The 22,017-nt window shown below is 36.5% G+C and overlaps 1 protein-coding gene across 12 annotated transcripts in view; it reads left to right on the top strand.

The window, feature by feature from the left end:
- TIA1 (TIA1 cytotoxic granule associated RNA binding protein) overlaps positions 1–22,017 on the top strand; it is a 33,800-nt gene that overhangs the window by 3,576 nt on the left and 8,207 nt on the right. For 3 of the 12 annotated variants that reach the window (XR_006960109.1, XM_047067882.1, XM_047067881.1), the window contains exons 2-7: positions 5,742–5,838; positions 9,906–10,004; positions 10,781–10,835; positions 11,008–11,040; positions 12,267–12,354; positions 15,563–15,638. Coding sequence is in view for 11 of the 12 variants with exons in the window: in XM_047067882.1 (XP_046923838.1) it covers positions 5,742–5,838; positions 9,906–10,004; positions 10,781–10,835; positions 11,008–11,040; positions 12,267–12,354; positions 15,563–15,638 (448 nt within the window). In the remaining variant the exon portion in view is untranslated. Of the gene's footprint in view, positions 1–5,741; positions 5,845–9,905; positions 10,005–10,780; positions 10,836–11,007; positions 11,041–12,266; positions 12,355–12,376; positions 14,980–15,562; positions 15,639–22,017 lie in introns of those variants that run through there. The other 9 variants (XM_047067880.1, XM_047067879.1, XM_047067886.1 and 6 more) reach the window with 6 other exon arrangements.

Raw genomic sequence — 22,017 nt, 5'->3', positions numbered from 1 at the left:
CAAACCCAATACAGCATTCTGCTTTGTAAATTTTTACTGTAGGTTAAATTTTCTAGAGCTATACTAATAAAAATGAGTATTTTAAACATTTTGGATTCCAGTTTTATAACTATTTGAACTTTATTATCAGCTTCGAAAATGTATATTAAATTGGTGTGAAATCCTATCCCTGGCAGAACTGTTGAGTGTTAATTGGTAGCATTGATGACTTTTTCCATTGATTCTTCTCGAGTAGTTTTTCATTTTGAAAAACTTAAAACTCACAGAAAAGTAAAAAAAAAAATACTACGTTGAGGACGTAGGTACCTTTTTTGTGGATTTACCAGTTGCTAATAGCCAAATTTGCCTTATCCAAGTATATTTTTTGGATGAACCATTTGAAAAGACTGACATTTCAGGCCTAAATGCTTTGCCATGTATTTTCTAAGAACAAGGGCATTGTCTTACATAGCCACAATACAATTTTCATATTAAAGAAACTATTTTGGTACACTATTGTTAGCTAATATATACAGTTCCTATTCATATCTATCCAGTTGCCCCAGGAAGACATTTTTTAGTCCATGGAAGTCTGTTTGCCATAACAGTTCTACACAGGATTGGCACATAATCTCAATGTTGGTATAATAAATATCAACATGGGATACTTCAGTCTACGCTGTTAACGAGAAATCCATGGAACAGCTAAAAAGGGATAGTTTAATGTTTAAAAAAAAGCATTTGAAAAATAAAAACTTATATAAATGTAAGAAAATTACATTTTTGTTCAGTGGTCTAATAGACATGACAGAGAACCTTGGCTTACTGCTGCTCCGGTATCAATTTTTGTATCAGCTGGGATTTTTTTTAATGCAAGGAGCCAAAAATTTAAGCAGTAAAAGAATTTATAAAAACAAGCTATTGGATACTCCCATATTTGCAGAAAGGTTATGGAACCTGACTTAGAAAATGTTCAGAAAAGAGAGACTGCTGTCAGGCCACAAACTCTCAGGATGCTACTATCACATCCACTGAGAACCAGATTCCACAGCCTCCACTTTCACTGGACATGGGACTCCACTGCTGTTTGCCACCAAAATGGATTTTCTTCAGTCTCTGCTTCTTTGTCTTCTGTTTGTCTATCTTTGTCTTCTGTTCTCAGGACTAGTTACTCTAATCAACCTCGCCTAGATCACATGCAGGGGAGACTACAAAACCATATCAAGACTTTCCGGCTTCTATAGAGAAGTGAGCCTCTGCCATAGAATGAGGATTTCTCTAAAACTAGGAAGCAAGATGTTTGGCAGCGCTCCCCAAAAAATAAGTAACCAACTACACATGTAACTTAAATCTGTGCTGTTAATTGGAAATCCTCTTGGCTTCAGTAACAGAGTAGTATGTGACAAAGTATGGAACAGCTAAAGAAACTAAATGAGAATGAATTTTGTAAAGTATGGCGTGTTCTACAAACTATAAGAAACTTGTTTTTCCATTGAAAGTATCATGAGTATAAAAAGGGTCTGCAGATTTTAAATTTGGGCTTTCTGTTTCAGATTAATATTTATTTAGCAAATAGATTTGGAAACATTAAGCTGCTAAAAATTTGAAGTAGGTAGGTATTATTTTAACTTATTGTTAAGAAGCAAAACTAATATGGGTTATTTTTATTTGCATGAGGAAGAAAAATATTTTGCTGTTTGATTTGTTTGATATGAAAATGTTATATATGTTACTTGCAGTTTATTTTAATGGTGTTGAAGGTTGAGAGCAAGTTGTTTGTGTAACTTCTCCTAAAAAGCATTTCTCTAAACAGGTGTATGTAAAATTTATATGTAAGAGGCTCCTGGAGCTTACAGTAAGCAGCAGTCCGCATTAAATAAACAATTGTAAAGCAATACAAATCCCAGTGCTTTTTAAAGTAGCTTTTTTTAAAAATTACATATCTTCGGGGCGCCTGGGTGGCGCAGTCGGTTAAGCGTCCGACTTCAGCCAGGTCACGATCTCGCGGTCCGTGAGTTCGAGCCCCGCGTCGGGCTCTGGGCTGATGGCTCAGAGCCTGGAGCCTGTTTCCCATTCTGTGTCTCCCTCTCTCTCTGGCCCTCCCCCGTTCATGCTCTGTCTCTCTCTCTGTCCCAAAAATAAATAAACGTTGAAAAAAAAAAAAATTAAAAAAAAAAATTACATATCTTCAAAGTAGGTAATATCACTCAGAATATATCTCAGAAAATTGGACAATTTTGGGAAGAGTAGATGATAGCATTTTGGTTCCCTAAATACTGCCCGCTTGTCACTAGATTATCTAGCTTTAGGAGAGTAGATGGTAAAATTAAATTTTCGGAAGAGCCATTTTTTTTTTCATTTAGACATATGCAATCCTAAGGTTTTCTTATAGCTATGAGTCAGGTGAAAATAGGCATACAAGAGTTGAAAAGATGGTACAGAGTTCTCACATAACCTTCACCCAGCCTCCTTTAATGTAGAAATCTTACAAAACCATGGTATAGTTATCAAAACTAAGAAGTTGGCATTGGTACAATACTGTTATTAACTACAGGGTTTATTCCAGTTTCCTCAGTTTTTCTACTAATGTCCTTTTTCTATTCCAGGATCCAATCCAGGATACTACATTGCATATAGTCGTCTCATTTCTTCACTCTCCTTTAATATGTGAGGAGGAGATGTCTTTCATGACTGTGGCATTCTTGAGAGGGTTTCTCCCACTATACAGTGACTACTTTTTTTTTTTTAAACACTATTCATTAGAATTGAGTCACTAAGACTAGCCTACACTCAAGAAGAGTGAAATTAAGCTTCACTTCATAGAGGGAGATGTGGATATACATTAAGAGAACTGATTCTTTGGTTAGAACCAATCGTTAAATATTTCAGAGGAGATACTTTGAGGCTCTACACATATTCTATTTCTACTTAAAATTTTCATCAAGTAAAAGATCCATGGGTGGATCTTGCCAATAGCAGTTATTACTGTAGTGGTTTAGTGGTGATTTCCCTCATTCCTTCTACATTTATTGATTAGAATTCTGCAAGAAAAAGCTAACCCTCCTCCCCAAATCTAGGTTACAGTTAAGGATTAGTCATTGTATTTGGTTGTCCGTGTCTTTCAAAAAAAATTTTTGTTTTCATTTTATTTATTTGAGAGAGAGAGAGCCAGCATATTCATCAGGGAGAGGGGCAGAGGAAGGAGAGAGAGAATCTTAAGTAGGCTCCATGCTCAGTGTGGAGCCTGACATGGGTTTGATTCCATGACCCTGAGATTATGACCTGAACTGAAATCAAGAGTCCCGACACTCAACTGACTGAGCCATCCAGGTGCCCCTCAAGTTTCTTTTAATCAAGAACAGCCCACTCTTTTTAATTTTTTTAGGACTATTTATTTATATATTTTTTAAGAGTCAGACACTTAACTGAGCCACCCATGCACCCCTAGGACAATTTTTAAATTATTATCATTGTTTATATATATTTTTTTTTTCCAACGTTTTTTATTTATTTTGGGACAGAGAGAGACAGAACATGAACGGGGGAGGGGCAGAGAGAGAGGGAGACACAGAATCGGAAACAGGCTCCAGGCTCGGAGCCATCAGCCCAGAGCCTGACGCGGGGCTCGAACTCACGGACCGTGAGATCGTGACCTGGCTGAAGTCGGACGCTTAACCGACTGCGCCACCCAGGCGCCCCTCATTGTTTATATTTTGAGAGAGGACACTCATGTGCACGAGTTGGGGAGGGAAAGAGAGACGGGATCTGAAGCAGGCTGTGTGGCGTTAGGGCACAAGCCATGAGATCTTGACCTGAACCAAAGGTCAGATGCTTAACCAACTGAGCCAAGTGGGCAGGCACCCCAGGACAACGTTTTTTTTTAAAAGAGATCAAACGGGCACCGGGGGACTCAGTGAGTTTAAGTGTCCGACTCTTGATTTCCACTCAGGTCTCATGTCCGCACAGGTCATGATCCTGGAGTCATGGGATCGAGAGCCCTGCATTGGGCTCAGCACTGAGCATGGATCCTGCTTAAGATTTCTCTCTCTCTCTCTCCCTTTGCCTCTCCCCCATGCTGATATGCGTGTGGTCTCTCTCTTTCCCTCTCTCTCTCAAATAATAAATAGATCAAACAAGCTGTCTTATATAATACTTCATATCTGAATTTGTATAATTGTTTTATATGTCCAATATTCTATAAACTTAGGTCTGAATTTAACCTTGACTAGATTCAAGTTAGTTTATTTGAATACTTCATAGGTGATACTGTGTAATTTATATTGTACAACACAACACAATTTCTCGTCCATCCATAAAATGATTTAAAGTTTTGATCACTGGCCCTCAGTGGTGAAACAGCCAAAGCTCTCTCTTAGGGTAGAGTTTTCCCTTTACGATGTTAAGTAATCTGTGTTATAACTTTGGGACCCTGCAAATATCCATTTTCACACCATCCTTTCATGTAATGGTTTTGCATCCATTAATGATTCTTGCCTGACTTAATCATTTCAGTAGGGCTTACGCGTTGTTTACTAATTTAATTCTCTCTACACTTACTGACCAGCATTTTTCTGTAAATGAGAGTTTCACCCTCATCAACTAGAGCTATTAGATTATACCACACTGGAGTTTCTACTCAGGGCAAGATGAATGCTTAATTCCTTCCCTTTAATTACCAATGTTCAGGAAAAGGACCTGATGTAATAGCCTCTGATACTGGAAAAATTGTTGTTGGGTATAGATGTTGCTGTTGATTTTTGAGTATCATTACCTGATCTTTAAACGTTGTTCATTGTTTCTGAGGACTCAGTCCTTCTCCCTTTGCCATTTTAACCTATTCCAGTGCTTTTGTGGTAAGCACGAAATACATGTCTATTGAACGAGTAAATGAAAGGAAGGAATTGAATCTATACTTTCTGGCATGTGTGGATGTTTATTCTGGGGAGAAAAATGAGCAATTACAGTTGTTGGGAGACGCTTTCTGATTTCAGAAGTGATAGACCTCCAACTCTTAACATATCTAGAAGTAATCTCATTTCAAAATCCCATTTTTAAAATTTCTTTAAACCCTTTAAAGATTATCCCAGTCATGTGGTCCTGTAATACACCATTTACATTAATTACATTTGTTAGTCACCAAGGCATATTATCTGTTAAAAGTCTCCTGGAATCCTCCTCCCTCTATACTTCACTGATTAGTAATATTCATTGGAAGATTTCCCATCCCTTCGTGACCATGTGCAACAGGTGCTAAGTGATTTACCCATGATTTTTCAAAAATATATTGTGTAAACCAAAGTATTGGATAGTATAAGGGGAATTGTGTGAATTAAAAATTGAGGAAATTTTCATGTTCTCAGTAATACTGTAGAAGTAGAACTAACTGCAAAGCTTCCCAGAATCAATTGTATAAAATATTCTACACATCTAATAATTCATTTGAGATTTTTTAAAGTGTATCTTCCTAAGGTAAGCCTACAAACTTAGAAACAAAGAACAGGTTTAATTTGCAAAACCTTGACTAAACACACATACATAAGATTCTCCTCTACTAGTGGTGTCAACGTATTTACAAGTAACATGTCATACATCTGCTTTGAAAGAAAATTTGAAGTTCTCACAAACTTAGAATCTCTTCCTAATAGTGTAGTTTAAAGCAGAGATCTACCTATTCCCCAAATTTCTTTTTCAGTAAGCAACTTTAGAAAACGATGCAAAAGAAGCAAATTTAAAATGGTAAGTTGTTTTTCTTTGTGTTTCAGATATGTCGGCAACCTTTCCAGAGATGTGACAGAAGCTCTAATTCTCCAGCTCTTTAGCCAGATTGGACCTTGTAAAAACTGCAAAATGATTATGGATGTAAGGGTATTTTACTTAGTTAACTCTCTTCTTTTTTATTTTTTTATTTTTATTTTATTTTTTTAATGTATGTTTATTTTTGAGAGACAGAGTATGAGCGAGGGCAGAGAGAGAGGGAGACACATAATCTGAAGCAGGCTCCAGGCTCCGAGCTATCAGAACAGAGCCTAACATGGGGCTCGAACTCAAGAACAGTGAGATCATGATCTGAGCCAAAGTCAGACGCTCAACCAACTGAGCAACCCAGGCACCCCAGCTTTCTTCTTTTTTAATACATAATTTAAACCCATGACTTACAGGAATTTTTTTTAAAGAATAGTTTTATTTTTATATTTTTAAATATGCTCTATATCCAACATGGGACTCTTGAACTCACAACCCCAAGGTCAAGAGTCACATATTCACCCAACTAAGCCAGCCAGGTGCCCCTCCTCCATGAACTTAGTTTATACAAAGGTGCCTGGTTGGCTGAGAAGAACATGCAACTCTTGATCTCAGGGTTGTGAGTTTGAGCCCCACATTGGGTATAGAGATTACTTAAAAAAAAATAAACTTAAAAAATAAAACCTGCAAGGTCATTAAAAAAAAAAAAAATGGGGCACCTGGCTGGCTCAGAAGAGCACAAAACTCTTGGTCTTGGGGTTGTGAGTTCAAGCCCCACATGTGGTGTAGAGATTACTTAAATAAATGAAACTTGGGGCGCCTGGGTGGCGCAGTCGGTTAAGCATCCGACTTCAGCCAGGTCACGATCTCGCGGTCCGTGAGTTCGAGCCCCGCGTCAGGCTCTGGGCTGATGGCTCGGAGCCTGGAGCCTGTTTCCGATTCTGTGTCTCCCTCTCTCTCTGCCCCTCCCCCGTTCATGCTCTGCCTCTCTCTGTCCCAAAAATAAACAAAAACGTTGAAAAAAGAAAAAAAAATTTTTAAATAAATGAAACTTGAGGAAAAAAATTAGGTCATATATTCTAAATTCCTAGTAACTTTAATATCTTTGAATCAGTCTTAGCTAATGAGTTTAATTTGTTTTACTAATAAATAAAGGAAGAAGAGAATGGAACTAATCATTTCCTGAGCAGATGACAACTATAGTAGGTTCTTGTTTTAATGTGCACTGATGCATCAGCATTGTTTTATATGTGGTGTCATTGGCTAATCTGGAAAATCAGTTATTACAATTACATTGAGAAATTAGGTCAAAAATAAGAGGTTGTGAAAGTGGGTTTTTTTGTTTTTTTATGAAAGTGTTTTTAACTTTTAAAATGTCACGATTCAAGCTTTTCTTCTGTGGTGGCAGTTCCCATCGATCAGACCATAATGTATAGAAAAAAACATTGAATTCATTCATCTGTGATTGCTGTTAACCCTGAAGCATAGTATACATAAAAAGGCGAGTCTGGGGCACATGGTTGGCTCCATCACTTAAGCATAAAACTTGATTTCAGCTCAGGTCATGATCCCAGGGTCATGGGATTAAGTCCCACTTTGGGCTCCACGCTCAGTATGGAGCCTGCTTATGATTCTCTCTCTCCTGCCCCTCTCCGCTACTCTCGAGTTCTCTCTCTAAAATTAAAAGAAAAGACTGAATTCCAGTCTATTCACATTGTTGGACAGGTGTTCATAGTTATGAATGTTATAGTCTTTGGAATATGAAGGCTGATAGTGTGAATGCTTAGGTTCTTTTTATGTAAGAAATACAGTTTTTTCTGGGTACAGATTAAGTAAAATGAAGATACTTTTTCATTTGATTACACTTAAATGTAAGCTGTTTTTTCTGATCACATTCTGATGCCTGACAACACTGACCTTTCTAATAGAATTACCATTAAGTGTAGCATTAGTTTGAATTACGCAATTTTTAAAACATTTTTAGGGGCGCCTGGGTGGGGCAGTCGGTTAAGCGTCCGACTTCAGCCAGGTCACGATCTCGCGGTCCGTGAGTTCGAGCCCCGCATTGGGCTCTGGGCTGATGGTTCAGAGCCTGGAGCCTGTTTCCGATTCTGTGTCTCCCTCTCTCTCTGACCCTCCCCTGTTCATGCTCTGTCTCTCTCTGTCCCAAAAATAAAATAAAAAACGTTGAAAAAAAAAATTTTTATATTCTCTGATTTTTTTTTTAAGTTTTATTTATTTTGAGAGTGAGAGAAATGCGGTGTGGAGGGGCAGAGAGAGGGAGAGAGAGACAGAGAGAATCCCAAGCAGGCTCAGCCTTGTCAGCACAGAGCCCGACGCAGGGCTCAAACCCACGAACTGTGAGATCATGACCTGAGCCAAAACCAAGAGTCAGACGCTTAACCGGCTGAGCCACCCTGATGTTTTTAAAATAAAATAATGATTGTCTTGTGGTTGCCTCCTTACTCTAATGTTTTTACAAATCCTTGCCAATCACTTGTTTAAAAAATTAATTGTGCTTGAAACAAAATAGTATATTTCTTTAGTGTCATTCTGGTCTTTTGAATTAGTTTCCTATTTTAACAATTATACTTAGATTATGGAAATAATTTAAAAATGCACTCTAAAGTCATTTTATATTTTCCAGATAGGTATAAAATAGGGGTGTTTTTCTGCCGCTTTAATTTACAGTAAAGCATCCAAGCTTCACCTATTATCAGACCTCAGATACTTGAAACATCAGAAAAGAAGAGAATTTTTAAAAGACTTCTAAGCAGGCAAAAAATTGTCAAAAAGTCCACATTCTTTTTGTTTGTTTGTTTTTTAAGTTTATTTATTTTGAGAGAGAGTGAGAAAGAGCAGGGGAGAGGCAGAGAGAAGGGGATAGAGTATCCAAAGCAGGTTCCATGCTGGCAGTAGAGAGCTCAATGCAGGGCTCGAACTCCTGAACGGTGAGATCATGACTTGAGCCAAAGTTGGACACTTAACCAACTAAGCCACCCAGACGCCCCCCACCCTTTTTTTTTTCACGGAGGGAGAGCATGCAAGCTGGGGAGAGGGGCAGAGGGAGAGAGAGAGAATCTCAAATAGGCTCCACACTCAGCACAGAGCCCAACTCAAGGCTTGATCCTGCAACCCTGGGATCATGACCTAAGCCAAAAGCAAGTCAGATACTCAACCGACTGAGCCACCTAGGTGCCCCAGAAAGTCCATCCACATTCTAAGATCTAAAAACTTCCTTTACCAGAAAACCTCTTTAGTTTTCAGAGCCAGAAACAGGTTTAAAAAGGTTGGGTGAGATTTTCTACTTAGCAAATTAGAAGCAGTAAGGATATATGTGTGTTTATAGCAATAAAAGGTAACATAACAGGGAAGGGAGAGAAAAAAATCATTAAAAGCCAGCACTGAGAAACCATGAGTCTGGTCAAACTTAACTAATATCTGTAGCATAAAAAAATAATTATATGATAAGAAATGTGTGTTTAGCTTATATATCCATCCGTAAGTAGGACACTTAATCATTAATACAAAATTCAGTTATATGTAGTAGTATAGTATAACCTGTTGAAGAAGATAATTTGTTTTGTTTTGTTTTAATGTTTATTTTTGAGGGGGTGCCTGGGTGGCTCAGTTGGTTAAGCATCCGATTGACTCAGGTCATGATCTTGCGGTTCATGAATTCGAGCCCCATATTGGGCTCATGCTGACAGCTCAGAGCCTGGAGCCTGCTTCCGATTATGTGTCTCCCTCTCTCTGCTCATCCGCTGCTTGCGTGCTCCCTCTCTGTCTTTTTCAAAAATAAATAAACACTAAAAAGAGAATGTTTATTGGGGGAGGTGTGGGCTCACATTGAGGAGGGACAGAGAAAGAGGCAGAGGATCTGAAGTAGGCTCTGCGCTCAGTGCATAGCTGGATGTGGGGCTCGAACTCACAAACTGAGATCATGATGTGAGCCAAAGTCAGAGGCTTAACCAACTGAGCCACCCAGGTGCCCCAAAGAAGATAATGTTCTATAAAATTACTATATTTCATTTTTTAAGTGTTTACTTCCTTATCTGAAGGTTTACTTATAGAATGGACCCTTCATTCTCCTTGGCCTAATTATTGAGATATACAAAACTTTACGTAATTCCAAGGTAATAAGAGTATACAACTTAAATTTGACTTTTGTGTTTCTTCAACAGACAGCTGGAAATGATCCATATTGTTTTGTGGAGTTTTATGAGCATCGTCATGCAGCTGCAGCGCTAGCTGCTATGAATGGGCGGAAGATAATGGGTAAGGTAAGCTATCATAATTAAAGAAGGTGACTTGAGGGATGTCTTGGTGGCTCAGTTGAGCGTCTGACTCCTGATTTTGGCTCAGGTCATGATCCCAGGGTTGTGGGGTTGAGCCCTGTGTCCGGCTCCTTACTGAGCATGGAGCCTGCTTGGGATTCTCTCTCTCTGTCTCTGTCTCTCTGTCTCTCTCTCTGTCTCTCTGTCTCTGTCTCTCTCTGTCTCTCTCTCTCTCTCTCTCTCTGCCCTCTCCCCCACTTGTTTTCCCTCCCTCTCTCAAAGTGAATGAATGAATGTGACTTGAAAATTTTTGTTGCATGCACTTTTGTTTATCTTTTGGAAGTGCTATATTCACATTATAGCAAAAGGTCACATTTAATATTTGAAAGATGGGATTAAGCTTTTAGAGGACATGTTTATGTTGGTATTCTTCATGGTGCCTCACACATGGTAAATATTAAAATATTTGTTGAATTACTCAAGCTTGGATGAAACGTCTAGAACTTTGGATAGTAATAGGGAAGAATAAAAGGAAAGAATTTATTGTTACTTTAGATAAGAAAGGTTAGTTGAATGTTAACAGAAGTACGTAAGATTAGGATTTGCCAACATTTGCGCAAGTGTAGGTTAAAAGATAAGTATTAAAACTGACCAGAACTGGTATCCCCTTGAATGTTTCATCTACAACATATACTTTTCTATGTGTTTATAGATATAAATCTTGTTAATAACTGATTTTGAGCTTTATTTTTATGGAGTATAAATGTTGAAAATTTTTTTAGGAAGTCAAAGTGAATTGGGCAACAACCCCCAGCAGTCAAAAGAAAGATACAAGCAGTAAGTATATTTTATACTCTTTGAACGTTTGTTTTTATTGTACACAATAGTTTTATTATAAAGCATATAAACATCATACATGTTTGCAGTAATGTTTTGATCGTTATCCTAAGATATGATTGAATGTGTTTGTGTTAATAAATTTAAGAACAAATCTAATCTTTGTCATCAGGTAGTACCGTTGTCAGCACACAGCGTTCACAAGGTAATTGTATCTTCTTAAACATAAAATGAAATCTCTTGAAAGGGTATTCACTAACCACTTGAAGTTTTTTTGTTTGATACCGGGGGGAGGTGGGAGGGAGGAGGTCATATTTCTGTTTGTCTCTCAGGCAATATTTTTCCCCCTTCTTCCCAGTGTTGACCAAGTGTGGCTTGTCCACTACTTTGGTGCTATTTCAAGCTCTCTGACCCCCTTGGTAGCAGCTGATGCCTTAGAAATACTTTCACCAACTAAAGGGCAAGATACCCTGCTTCCTTGAGGTCATGGTCTGTGCTTCATACCCAGATCTTCTGATTGCTTGAGTTGCTCCTGAAACTGTGTTTCCCAAATGGCAATCCAATATGTTGCTTAAGGCCTGCCAAATGGGGGTAACTTTTCTTTCCAAATATACTTTGTCAAAGTTGATGTATGTGTTCCTTTAAAGTGTTGATCCAACTATTTTGTATTTTTAAAATGTTTCCTTTTTTGTGAACATTGTCTTTTAAAAAAAAAAAAAAACTTCACATATGGGATCGTTATTTCTCTCCAATGCTTTTTTAATGGTTCTGATATAAAGTGAAGGGATTACTGTTTTCATTCTGTTGCCTTCAGTCTTAGTTCACTTGCACATGGATTCACATAAACTGAATGGTGTAATGTCTGGGCAACCAAAACTGTTGGCTTTTGAGAAAACTGTCAAATACTTTAACATCAAACTGTTGCAATGCAAGGTATTTCTTTGATTGTTCTTCACAAAATATGGTTAAACCAAGTATATCATGTAGTTAGCTTCAGCAGATTGTCTTAACTGAGGCAAATCTAGTCTACGTATCTCACAGTACCACTATTTTATTTTAATTTTAAAACTTTAATGTAGTGGTAAACTGGATAAATGTAAATAATTACTACTAGAATGGTAATTAAGTCATTAAATTTTTTTGCGAAACTTATACTAGTTTATTGTCTTAGACCAGTGTAGTCATTGGCTGTAAGTAGAAATAGAATTGTCAGTTTCCAGTTAGATATGTCACAGTCTTTAAGAGAATCTTTCCTATATTATGACCTTGATTCATTATGTGTAAAATTGATAGAATTTATATAGACATAGGATAGTGTTAAACTTTTCTATAATCCATAAATTAAGATTACTTTATTGAATAAATTTTAATATATTTTAAATTCTAAAATTTTATTTTTCTTTTCACTTCCCCTTCCTTCCCTTTTATAAGATCATTTCCATGTCTTTGTTGGTGATCTCAGTCCTGAAATTACAACTGAAGATATAAAAGCTGCTTTTGCACCATTTGGAAGAATATCGTAAGTAACAGAAGATAAACTTAAACTGATTTTAATTAGAAACAGTCTTATGTAGAAGTAATTTGAAAATCTGTTATGAATTTTGGACATTAATTTTTTAACATTTGAATATAATACATTTCGTTTAGAGACTATTTAAGCAATTTATAGCCCAAGACTGTTTTCCCATTGATAAATAAATCTTCGGTCTTCAATTATTTTAAAATCCTTTTTTAGTTAGCATGAGCTCTTAAGAGACAAATTTGCTATTGTCCACATTGTTTCTTTTATATAAGTGTCTTGCTAACTTGGTCATAATCTTTAGTAACCTTGTGCTGTGATTAAGGTATTTGGACCGTTGGGGCACTTCTATGATACCATGCATTTTGTGTCAATATATTTTAACAAAAAGAAACCTTAACAATTGACCCTAAAAAGCAGTTGTTAAATGTTAATCCCCAGGTATCTACTCTTTTGTGGTTGTTGTTACTGTTAATAATAATGCCTTTATGTATTTTGTGTAGCACTGTCTTGCTTGCATTTGTTACTAATCATACAGTTTAGGCCCTTTGTAAATAGCTCACTGAAGGTAGTGTTCATCATAAGAGAACTTCAGTATTTTGAAAAGCATGCCATAATACAGTAAGAATAAGTTGATTACAGTATTTACTTATAGGTACTTGTTGAATTTAGAAAACAGATTTTTGGGATTTCTCGTTGCTTTATTATTTTTCTAGCTAGAAAGAGTAGTAAAAAGGGCATGTTAGCTTTGGTTTAGTTTGAGAAACAGACCAACAGCAGAGATGAAAAGATGAGGAGACTGGAAAATAAATGGCAATAGTATTGGTGGTAGATTTGGAGAGTTTTCATTTGAAGAGTTGTAGTTCATTGGTAGGATGAAAATGAACAGTGAACATGGAATGGCCGGAAGATTAGGGTTTATAAATGGACTCTTCTGTTAGGCAAAATTTTTCTTTGTGAGAACTGATTAGGAAAATAAGTAAAGTTCTAATTTACTGATTGTTCCTTTTAATCTGTCTTAGGGTTTTCATGATGGTTAGCTTGCTTTCAAATATCTAGACTGGAAGGTCTTAACCTGTGGCCTCTCAAAAGCTCTATAAATCTCTGTATACAAAATTTTGTGTTTGTTTTCATTTTGGTATGGAGTATCTTTGTAAGTTTTATCCTATTTTCAGAGTAGTCACAGGACCATAAAAGGATTAAAGAAGGATTAAAGAACCCTGATCTAGATCTTTGCTGCTTCTTCCTTAGAGAATCCTTTCAGAAATAAGTAAGACTTAAATATATTTCAAGGCTAACATATCCTGAAACTTAACTTTAAGAAGAAAAAAATTTTCTAACATTTTAACAGATTCAAACAGCTATTTTATTAAATGCTTTGATTTTGGTTGAAGTAGCTTCTGTGAAAACATGGGGATTTTAGTTTGGGATTAGATAAAGATTGTTTAACAATCAGTGATTTTCAGTTAAATGACATTCAAATTTTAATAATTTCATGACTTTAATCATGTATCAGTAATTTCTTTTTGTTAAATATGTTGGTATAATAATTATAGTCTAGATTTTCTTATGATTAACCGTAATTATTGATGTGTGTGTGTGTGTGTTTGTGTGTGTGTGTGTATATATATATATATATATATATATATATATATATTATTTTTTTTTTTGGTAAGTCCTTTCTTTATAACTTATAGATGATAATTTTAATTTGAGGTAACATATAATGTTTAAGTTTTAGGCTACCCAAGGAGTTAGTGTTCCTAAATTTAAAAGAACCATTCTCAGTTGGTAGCATCATTTCCTTTTTCTGTTAAAGGAGATAAATATATGTTGAAAGGTTCTCGTCGTGATAGTCAGGTATTCTCTGTGGAAATCCTACAACAGTGCTCAGTTTATAGATGGTGTGCAGTAAGTGGTGGCCTATTAGAATATGTAGTATAAAAGATATAGTACTTTTGTGCCCTAATTTATACAGTTTATATTCCTTGAGTTTAGAGTAGTTTAACAAATTTTGCTATAGAAGTGAATCAGCTACCAAATTAAATGCATGTGTACCATACCGATAATTTAATGTAAGTATTTTTTTCATATTGAGAAGTGACTTGCATTAGTTTTCCCTTTCACCACCACCTCTTTGTCATTTTGACTCTAAACACTTAATAAATCACTTCTAAATTGATCGAAATGTGCTTATGTATACTTTAATATAAAATTATATTGCATGGCTTTCTGACTTGGGTTTTTGTTGTGAAAGTGCCTGTTTTGTTCATGTGTCCTGAGAGAACAAGCATTGTGACATACCTGGCTAACTTAAAAGCAGATTGCCTGTGAAGCACAATTTGAGTCCAATTTTTTGAGGTATGGAGTTTTAGCTATCATGGCTGGGTTTTTTTACTCAATCTCAAATAATAGGGCTCTGGTTATTTTGCAGAGTATCTCTGAAGAATGGACAGAATTGCCCTGGCTAACTACAAGCTACGGTTCACAGTGGATAAATGTTGGCGTGCTTTTTTACTTTCTGACTTTTTAAAATTTTGCTTTTATATCTTGTAGTTTCCAATCAATCTTATATGATTGCTATTTTAAAATTCAGTATAAAATCTTTTCTTATATAGTTTAAAACTAAAGTGTGTGTCTACTGTTTTTCTTCAATGATTTAGCATTTCTGAAAACATCAAGTTCTCAAAATTTACCCATAGTCCAAAAGGGGGGTGTCAATTGATCTGAGAAAATGAAGTAATTTAATTAATTTAGGAAATATACAGCTTTTCATTCTTTCAGTTTCCAGTTTTATATTTTAATTTTTTAATGATTAGGTAGTATGTGGTATCAAATAGAAAATTATAAATTGCATGGTTAAAGAAAGCCATTCATCTAATGTGCCTGTGAACCCTATAAATGGTTAAGCAATTTCATACGAATAGCTGCTTTTACCATGCTTAAGATTTGAAAGTTTAAAAACTTTTTGAAGTGGGAGGCAGTTTTTGTACAGTATATACATATATGTTTAAGTAGTTATTGATTTGCATGTTTATAAAGCCTCATTTGCTAATACATGATAAATGTTATAGAATAAAAAGGTGAATATGCATTAAAGGTTCATTTTAATGAAGATGAAACATAAAAATGAGTTGTGTATGACATTCTCACTTGATACACAGAGGAGAGTGTGTAAACCTAAACTTCTGATTATTTCTGATTTCAGAGATGCCAGAGTGGTAAAAGACATGGCAACAGGGAAGTCTAAAGGATATGGCTTTGTCTCCTTTTTCAACAAATGGGTGAGCTCAATTAAAAAGTGCATGTGCAGTCCTTTAAGAGTAAAGAATAAAAGTACTCATTTTGTTTTAATGATTTTATTTCATCTGCCATTTGCTCATTTCACTGATAATTAATGCCTTCACAAGAGGGTATCTTTTTTTTCCTGTTTGGTCATTTATTCAGCATTTATTTAGCACCTGATGTATGCCAAGTACTGATAAAATGTTTTCAGAATGTAGAAAGTAGAGATGTTTAAATTATCAGCCAAAGGTAGATATTGAAAATCTCATTTACTTAGTTAATTCATTATCTCCCTGTTTTGTATTCTCATGATAATTTAAAAGTAACTAATAATGTTTTCTGTGTTTGCTTCATATATATGAATATGTATAGCTTTTGATTATTATAAATTGATTTTTATATATGTTATTTTACTGATTTCTCTTAGTTGTAGTAATTTTCCATTGGTTCTTGTGGGGTTTTTTTTTTGTTTTTTTTATGAATTTCTAAAATATAAAATTCTGTTATCTGCAAATACATACAATTTTATCTTTAAAAAGTAACTCATTAGGGCACCTGGCTGGCTCAGTCAGAAAAGCGTATGACTTTTGATCTCAGGGTCGTGAGTTCGAGCCCCACATTGAGTACAGAGATTACTAAATAAATAAATAAATAAATAAATAAATAAATAAATAAAATGCTCCAGTTGGTGGGAACTTTTAAAAAATTATATATTAATGTACTTGAAAATGGCTTCTCATTTCTTTCATTTAACAATCATTTACTGAGCACCAATTTGCATGCACTTGAAATTTTCAGGTTTTGTGGAAAAGGAAGGATAGTGCAGTTTGTCAAATGAGAGGCAAGGGTAGGGTAAAGGGAAACCCTTTAGTGTGACAGCTGGAAGAAATCTTTGACATATCCTACATCCTACATACAATGTAATCATGTGCTGTTGTTTTTAAAAATAATACACACACACACACCATGGAAATCTTTCCGTAACCAGTAATTATAGAACAATATAAAGAAGCTCTATAATTACTAATTATGGAAAGATTTCCCTGGTAAATTAGATGAAAAGTCTCATTTGTGTTAAAAAAAACAAAACAAAACATGCATTTGTTGGGTATCTGTTCTAGCAGGGATAAACAAAAAACTTGCTGCAGAGTTTCCTATTTGGAGGTAGGAAGTAAGAGGCAAGTGGAGGGCAGAGTGGGAAGCTTCTCACATTATACTGTTTGAATATTGAACCTTGTAAATAGATTATAAATTCAAATAAATGATTTACCTATTTTAGTGTAATAACTCAAGATTCAAAATAGTTAAATGCCAGAGATATCACACTTCAGAAATACAGGGGTGAATCGTGGGAGAATATATATGCACTGGAATATATGCTAAGATTTCATTAATTTTAGATCTTAGTGTGTTGCTTTTATGTTACAACTGTTATTCCAAAGATAAATAACAGAAACACTACTTTCTGTATAAGAACGCCTTAGGGAGTTAAAAAAAAAAAAGAATGTCTTAGAAAATGAGCAAGCAGGGGCTCCTGGCTGGCTCAGTCTGGAGCATGTGACTCTTAATCTCATGCAAGATTAAGTGAGTTCGAGCCCAATGTTGGGCATAGAGTTTACTTAGAAAAAGTTTGAAGAAAATGAACCATTAAGAGTTTTTGATAGGGGCGCATGAGTGGCTCAGTCTGTTAAACGTTCAACTTCAGCTCAGGTCTTGATCTCACGGTTCGTGGGTTCGAGCCCCGCGTTGGGCTCTGTGTTGACAGCTCAGAGCCTGGAGCCTGCTTCGGATTCTGTCTTCGTCTCTCACTGCCCCTCCCCTGCTTGCACTCTGTCTCTTTCTCTCTCAAAAATAAAAAAAAACTTAAAAAAATAAAAGTTTTTGATAGTATGCAATGTATTTTAGAAATATTTTTCTTTAATAAACGAGTTATATGAAATAGATACTATATCATTTCTTAATGGCTTCCGGTCAGGTTTATGACCATGTTACTGTACCAGTTTCTTCTGGGTTTTAAAAAATACATCTGTTTGCAGTTATGCCAAATATTGTCAAACTTTCTAGTTACTCTGTCTGCTTACAGTGGAACTAATGTCTGGTTATTCCTCACAATGAATTCTTACTATCCAGATATTTTCTATAACAGCTTGCAACCATTTTGCCCAGAATTTATTTTCTAAATCAGAAATCTGCCTTAACAATGTTTACATGGCTTGCAAGTTTGGGTAAGAGAATGTAGAATGTACTGCAATTGTATCTCAGCTATTCATAGTAACATCATATTTTGGGATATGTTCAAATGTATTATGCAGTGTAGCTGTCGTCTTCCTTTCATGAAGTGAAAATGTCTTCTAAGAAAGTAGGTAAACCTGTGAAGAAAGTGAGTAAGCCTGAGAGGTCAGGGAAAACCCATGTATTAGAAGATAACTTGAAAATGGTAAAGCAGGGGCGCCTGGGTGGCTCAGTCGGTTAGGCGTCCAACTTCAGCTCAGGTCACGATCTCACGGTCCGTGAGTTCGAGCCCCGCGTCGGGCTCTGGGCTGATGGCTCAGAGCCTGGAGCCTGCTTCCGATTCTGTGTCTCCCTCTCTCTCTGCCCCTCCCCCGTTCATGCTCTGTCTCTCTCTGTCTCAAAAATAAATAAACGTTAAAAAAAATTAAAAAAAAAAAAAAGAAAGAAAATGGTAAAGCATATTGAGAGGTAAAAAGATAAAAGTTCTGCCATATGCATATGTTACCTACCAAATTTAAGAAGTTTTTTATGTAAGATGAGAAAATAACCAAGAGTGTTGTTGGTTTCGAAAGCTTTACTGTTTTTGTTGTTGAATTTTTTTTGTTAACTTTATTTATTTTTGAGAGACAGGAACAGAGCTTGAGCGGGGGAGGAGCAGAGAGAGGGAGACACAGAATCCGAAGCAGGCTCCAGGCTCTGAGCTGTCTGTACAGAGCCCAACGTGGGGCTCGAACTCATGAACTGCGAGATCATGACCTGGGCTGAAGTCGGATGCTTAACCAACTGAGCCACCCAGGCGCCCCCCTCAAAAGCTTTACTGTTAATCATAGCATCATATTTAGGAAAGGTAGAAAAATACTTGATACCATGGGTTGATAGCCACAATTAGTATGAGTTCCTTGGAGGATTGATATATAGGATTTTAATATTTTGTGCTATTTTGGGGAAATAGGTTGGGGGCTTTGGTGGACTAGGAACTAATTTTTTCCATTTGAGATTATGGCATATAAACCCCTACTATGTAAAAATCACTAATCATATTTAAAATAAAAGAGAGTCAGAATATCTATATATGGCCTCTGGAGTCAGCCAGATGGATTTGTATCCTAATAGCCATTCCTATGGTATGTTAATTTTGAGGAAATAATTTAATTTCCTAAGTTAGTATTTCAGCTTCTGTAAAATTTGTGTTATGTGATTGGCAGTGCTCTGGTGTTGTGAAGTGCCACAGCCCTAATTGCAGTTACCCCCAACTCCTTTGCCTCTCTTCTTATGTTGGACGTTTTAGGGACAGTTGCCAATACCAATGGAATGTAGCTTTTCTGCCCACTCAGAAGTAACTAAATACTGCTAAAGAAAAATTGAGTCCACTGGTTTTACTTCTAATTTAACACAACACATTTTAAGTGAGTGCATGGTACTATCTTTGTAAACCTGTTCTTTAGTTTGACTTCCCATTGTTTGCTGTCTCTTCCTGTCCCCTCAAATATTCCTTCCCCTTCTCCATCATCACCCAAGCTGACGACTTTATGTTTCACTGAAAAAATAGAAACTATCATACAGGAATTCCCTCAGCTTTCAACCACCAAACCTACATAGAATTCATCCACCTTCCTTTTCCTCTATTACAGTAGAAGACATGTCCTTCCTGTAAAAGGCCAAATCCCTCACAGTTGGGATCCTGCCTCTCTTGCCTTTTCAGGGACCTTGTTCCTATGCTTATTCTTTTGTTTTCCTACTATAGCTTTATTGAAGTATAAGTCACATACCATAAAATCTACTTGTTTAATGTGTATAATTCAGTGGTTTTTAGAATATTCACAAAATTATGCAACTATCACAATTTTAGAATATTTTCAGTACCCCAAAAAGAAACCGTCACTGTCCTTTTCCCTCTATGCTCTCACTTCCTCAGCCCTGAACAACATTTTTTTTTTTTTAAGTTTATTTTGAGAGCACTAGCAGGGGAGGGGCAGAGAGAGAGGGAGAGATCCCAAGCAGGCTCTTCACTGCCAGCAGAGTCCAACACAAGACTCCCAACTCATGGACCATGAGATCATGATCAAGCCAAAATCCAGAGTCAGATGCTTAACTGACTGAGCTACCTAGGTGCCCCAGCCCTGAGCAACTATTAATCTACTTTCTATGTATATAGATTTCTCTGTTTCGAACGTTTTCTGTAAACAGAATTGTATAATATGTTCTTTGCTATACTCTTGTCCTTTGTCATCAGTCTTTCCCTTTGTTAGATCATTCCCATCGACCAGAAAACATGTTCTAGTATATATTAATCAAAACCACACTTGGGGCACCTGGCTGGTTCAGTCGGTAGAACGTGGGTCTCTTGATCTCGGGGTCATGAGTTCGAGCTCCATGTTGGGTGTGGAGCCTACTTGAAAAAAAAAAAACAAAAAAAAAAAACTTGATTCCATATCCCTTTCCTGCTGTGTCTCCATTTCTCTGCTGTAATTTAGAATCAAACTTCTCAAAAGATTTGTTTCCATACTGCTTTCACTTCATCTCCCATTCACAACTGTCTACACAAACACATGCACATGCCATAAAAAGTTTCTTCCTTTTCTTATGAGTAGTTTTGTTTGTTTTCTAGGGCTGCTGTATCAAAGTACCATAAGCTGAATGACTTAAAGCAACCAAAATTTACTTTCTCAAAAGTTTTGGAGGTAGAAGTCCAAAACCAATGCTGTTGTCATGGCTATGCTCCCTTTTAAGACTCTGTGGAAGAACATTCTCTTCTTAGTTTCTGACAGTTGCCAGCAATCCTTAGTATCCTTGGTTTGTAAATACATAAGTCCAGCCTCTGCCTTTGTCTTCACATGGCCCTTTTAAGTTTATTTTGAGAGAGAGCATCCAAGCGAGAGGCAGAGAGAGAGTGAGAGAATCCCCAAGCGGGACTCAATCCCATGAGATCATGACCTGAGCCAAAATCCAGAGTCAGATGCTTACTGACTGAGCCACCCAGGCACACTAAGCATTTTTTTTTTAAGTTTATTTATTTATTTTGAGAAAGAGAATCACAAGCAGGCTCCTGTTATCAGCATGGAGCCTGATGTGGGGCTCAAACTACAAACCATGAGATCTTGACCTGAGCTGAAACCAAGAGTCAGATGCTTAACCAACTGAACCACCCAGATGCCCCTGTCTTCTCCTCTTCTGTTTTTAAATTTTTTTAAATGTTTGTTTATTTCAGAGAGAGGGGGAAAAAAACAGGAGTGGGGGAGGGGCAGAGAGAGAGAGAGGGAGACACGGAATCCAAAGGAGGCCCCAGGCTCTGAGCTGTCAGTACAGAGTCCAATGTGGGGCTTGAGTTCACGAGCCATTAGAACATAACCTGAGCTGAAATTGGATGCTTAACCGACTGAGCCACTCAGGCACTCTTCTCTTCTTATAAGGACATCAGTCATACTGTATTTAGGACCCACCCTGATCCAGGATGATCTCACTTAACTAATTCGTCTGCAAAGACCCTATTTCCAATTTTGATCACCTTCACAGTTGGGGGAGCAGATGGTAGTTAGGACTTTATATCAATTAAAGGGACACAGTTCAACCCACAACAGTAAGCATTTCATGAATTGCAAACTGGTAAGTGTGGTAAACAGTGTGTGTTTCTTTTTAAGAATATGCATTTCCTTTTCATGTATCTCAATAGCCTTTAGCCTTGAATCTGTTTCTTCTTTCATGGTAGATTAAGCCTACTTTTGACATAACAGATAAGAATTGCACCCCAGTTACTTTTCAGTCCACTGTAAGCTGGCTTTTGTTCTCATTCTGTACCAACAGTACTCTTTCCAGGTTTACTGCTAGATTTCTATGTCTTTGGCTCTGTGACAGTACACTTTTGTGAGTTTCTTCCTTTCATCACTGGGAACTTCTTAATCACCTTAGCTAGTAATTTTTCCTTTACCTAGTTTTCAGATTTTTTTTTTCTCAGGGCTCTGTCCCAGGATGCCTTCTTTTTTCTTTCTGGTCTTTCTTCATGACTCTGAATTTCATATCTCCAGTTCAGCAGTTTACTTTTTTGTGCACCATGCTTACTAACAAATAGTTTTAATTTAGATGTCCTACATCTCAAACATAATGTGTCTTTTTTTTTTTTTTTTTTTTTTTTTTTTTAAGTTTATTTTG

This window comes from Lynx rufus, unplaced genomic scaffold (assembly GCF_022079265.1).
Source record: "Lynx rufus isolate CCGP_SWC_20201006 ecotype Redwood Valley unplaced genomic scaffold, mLynRuf1.p SCAF_8, whole genome shotgun sequence".
Classification (NCBI taxonomy): Eukaryota; Metazoa; Chordata; class Mammalia; order Carnivora; family Felidae; genus Lynx; species Lynx rufus.
The sequence above is the reverse complement of the archived record's forward strand: the minus strand, read 5'-3'. Positions and strand labels throughout refer to the sequence as shown.